Below are 1,398 nucleotides of genomic sequence, written 5' to 3' on the forward strand. Positions count from 1 at the left end.
GCGTGTTCTTTGTGGGAGCAGTCAGTGTGGTTTTTCAGGGAGAGAGGACAGTCCCACAGGTGAATCTCATTCCCTCTGCACTCGACTCTGTTCAGCCACACAACACCTTCACCAGCACCAAAGACTGAATTCCCATCAGCCCTCAGTGCTGCTCCACAACCCAGCTGCCTGCAGACCACCTGAGCATCGCTGATGTCCCACTGATCATCACAGACTGAGCCCCACACAGCGTTATGATACACCTCCAGCCTCCCAGAGCACCGGCCCTCCCCTCCACTCAGTCTGAGAGCAACATGATCTAAAACACACACACACACACCACAAAAAAGGACACATTAATTACCAGCAGAGTACTGTCAGAACAGCAGCGTCTGCACAGGAGTATGTGTGATCATTTGTACTGTATATTCCAACATGAAATCCTGCTGGTGCCTCATATCAGAACACCATTACCTTGGGTTGCATAGAACATTCATAATTTTTATGTTTTTCCATTAAATGAACTTACCTGAACACTGTCTCTGGTGGAGAGATGTGGAGCATGTCAGAGAGCTGCGAGGAGACTCAGGACTCTCCTGTTCTGTAACAATTAAATATTATAAAATATGTATTCAATATAACTTCTCAAAGCATTAATTCTAAAGGATAACTGTATTGTTTACTGTTGGAAAAAGTATTTGTTTTACCTGAGCAGATGATTTTGGCCAATTCATCTTCACCACAGTCATTCTGTCCCCAGGCTGCAGATGGACACTGCCACAGATTTGAATCATGTGGTCGACATGTAACTTTATCCAGCCAGTTAGGAGCTGATTTCACCCTTGGTGTAGAAGCAGACAAAACACCAGATCTTCCACAGTTCAGCTCTTGACAGATCAGACTCACTGTGTCTCCGTCCATCTTGTTGTAACACACATTTCCCCAGGATCCATTGTAGAAAACCTCCACATTCCCTTCACAGCCCTCAGTTAACCTGATCTCTTTAAATTCTACATGAAAAAAAATTACATTTTAAAATCACAAAATTGGAAAATATGAACACTATGGACACATGAATGTTGAAATGTGTAAAACTGTTTATTTCAATTAAATGTAAACAATTTTGCAGCATGTTTACCTGAGCACACGACTCCTACGTCCTCCTTGTGTTGACAGTCATGTTTTCCCCAGCCTGAAGAAGAGCAGCTCCACAGGGACGTCTCATTCCCCTCACACTCCACCTCATCCAGCCATATGGGTCCAGAACCAGGACCAAACCAGGCTGGTACCTGCTGGTTACTGAGGGCCACTCCACACTGCAGCTGTCTGCACACCACATGGGCATCTTTAATATCCCAGGAGTCATCACACACTGTCCCCCATGAGCCGCTGTGAAAAACCTCCAGCCTCCCTGCACAG

General features: G+C 45.4%; 1 protein-coding gene across 1 annotated transcript in view; it reads right to left on the minus strand.

The window, feature by feature from the left end:
* Positions 1–1,398, minus strand: part of LOC107577060 (scavenger receptor cysteine-rich type 1 protein M130-like) — a 4,381-nt gene that overhangs the window by 605 nt on the left and 2,378 nt on the right. Inside the window, exons 7-10 of the mRNA XM_016263176.1 lie at positions 1,118–1,391; positions 687–989; positions 509–580; positions 3–298 (exon numbers count right to left, since the gene is read on the minus strand). Coding sequence (XP_016118662.1) covers positions 3–298; positions 509–580; positions 687–989; positions 1,118–1,391 — 945 coding nt within the window. The remainder of the gene's footprint in view (positions 1–2; positions 299–508; positions 581–686; positions 990–1,117; positions 1,392–1,398) is intronic.

This window comes from Sinocyclocheilus grahami, unplaced genomic scaffold (assembly GCF_001515645.1).
Source record: "Sinocyclocheilus grahami isolate Dianchi unplaced genomic scaffold, SAMN03320097.WGS_v1.1 scaffold5005.1, whole genome shotgun sequence".
NCBI lineage: Eukaryota > Metazoa > Chordata > Actinopteri > Cypriniformes > Cyprinidae > Sinocyclocheilus > Sinocyclocheilus grahami.